The following is a 936-nucleotide window of genomic DNA, read 5'->3' as shown; positions in this document are numbered from 1 at the left end:
TTACTTGTCAGTAAATACCCTGATCACACACTCTCTGATTTGCTTAGTCCTTACCCCATAGATGATGGGGTTGAGGGCTGGTGGAAGGACCACGTAGATGTTGGCAACGAGAATGTGGACATAAGAGGGTATTTTCTGGCCAAATCGGTGAGTGAGGAAGGAGAAGAGAGAGGGTGTATAGAAAACAAACATGACTGCGGCATGAGAGCTACAAGTGCTCAGTGTCTTGTGACGGGCCTCTTGTGATTTGAGGTGGAATACAGCATGGAGGATGTAGCCATAGGAGATTCCAACAAGCACCAGGACAAGAACAAGGAAGGAAGCAACAAAGAGACCATAGATAGCATTGATCTGAATGTTAGCACAAGCCAACTTGGCAATGCCCATGTGCTCACAGTAGGTGTGGGCAATAATGCGGGCATTGCAAAAGGGTAGACGGTGGACAAGGTAGATCATGGGCAGTGTGAGCACAACTGCACTCAGTGCAACACCCCCTCCAATTCCTGACAGCACTCGGACTGTCAGGATGGTTGTATAGTGGAGGGGGGCACAGATGGCTACATAGCGGTCAAAGGCCATCGCCAGCAGAACAGCAGACTCCATTCCTGTGAAGGTGTGTATGAGAAACATCTGGGCCACACAAGCTCCAAAGCCAATTTCATGAGCGTTAAACCAAAAGATACCCAACATTCGTGGTACCGAGGTTGTGGAGAGGGCCAGATCTATGGCTGATAGAATGGCAAGAAAGAAGAACATTGGATCCCGGAGGGTTCTTTCTGTCCATATGACTATCAAGATTGTGATATTGCCAATAAGAGCCATAAGGTAAATACAACAGAAGGGCAATGAGATCCAGGCATGGGCAGTCTCAAGCCCTGGGATGCCTAAAAGAAAAAATGTGGATGGATGGACCATGGTTATATTTTGTTGGGGCAT

General features: G+C 47.8%; 1 protein-coding gene across 1 annotated transcript; it reads right to left on the bottom strand.

The window, feature by feature from the left end:
• LOC100475026 (olfactory receptor 52J3) lies at positions 1-936 on the bottom strand. Its single transcript, XM_002930702.3, has one exon. It carries the CDS (start codon positions 934-936, stop codon positions 1-3), a length of 936 nt encoding a protein of 311 aa, XP_002930748.1.

The sequence above is a fragment of the Ailuropoda melanoleuca genome, chromosome 8 (assembly GCF_002007445.2).
Source record: "Ailuropoda melanoleuca isolate Jingjing chromosome 8, ASM200744v2, whole genome shotgun sequence".
NCBI classification, from domain to species: Eukaryota; Metazoa; Chordata; class Mammalia; order Carnivora; family Ursidae; genus Ailuropoda; species Ailuropoda melanoleuca.
This window is presented reverse-complemented; position numbering and strand designations above follow the sequence as displayed.

What these genes read in the sequence shown, in the direction of transcription:
- LOC100475026 (XM_002930702.3), bottom strand. Translation starts at nt 936, where the DNA reads ATGCCCCAACAAAATATAACCATGGTCCATCCATCCACATTTTTTCTT.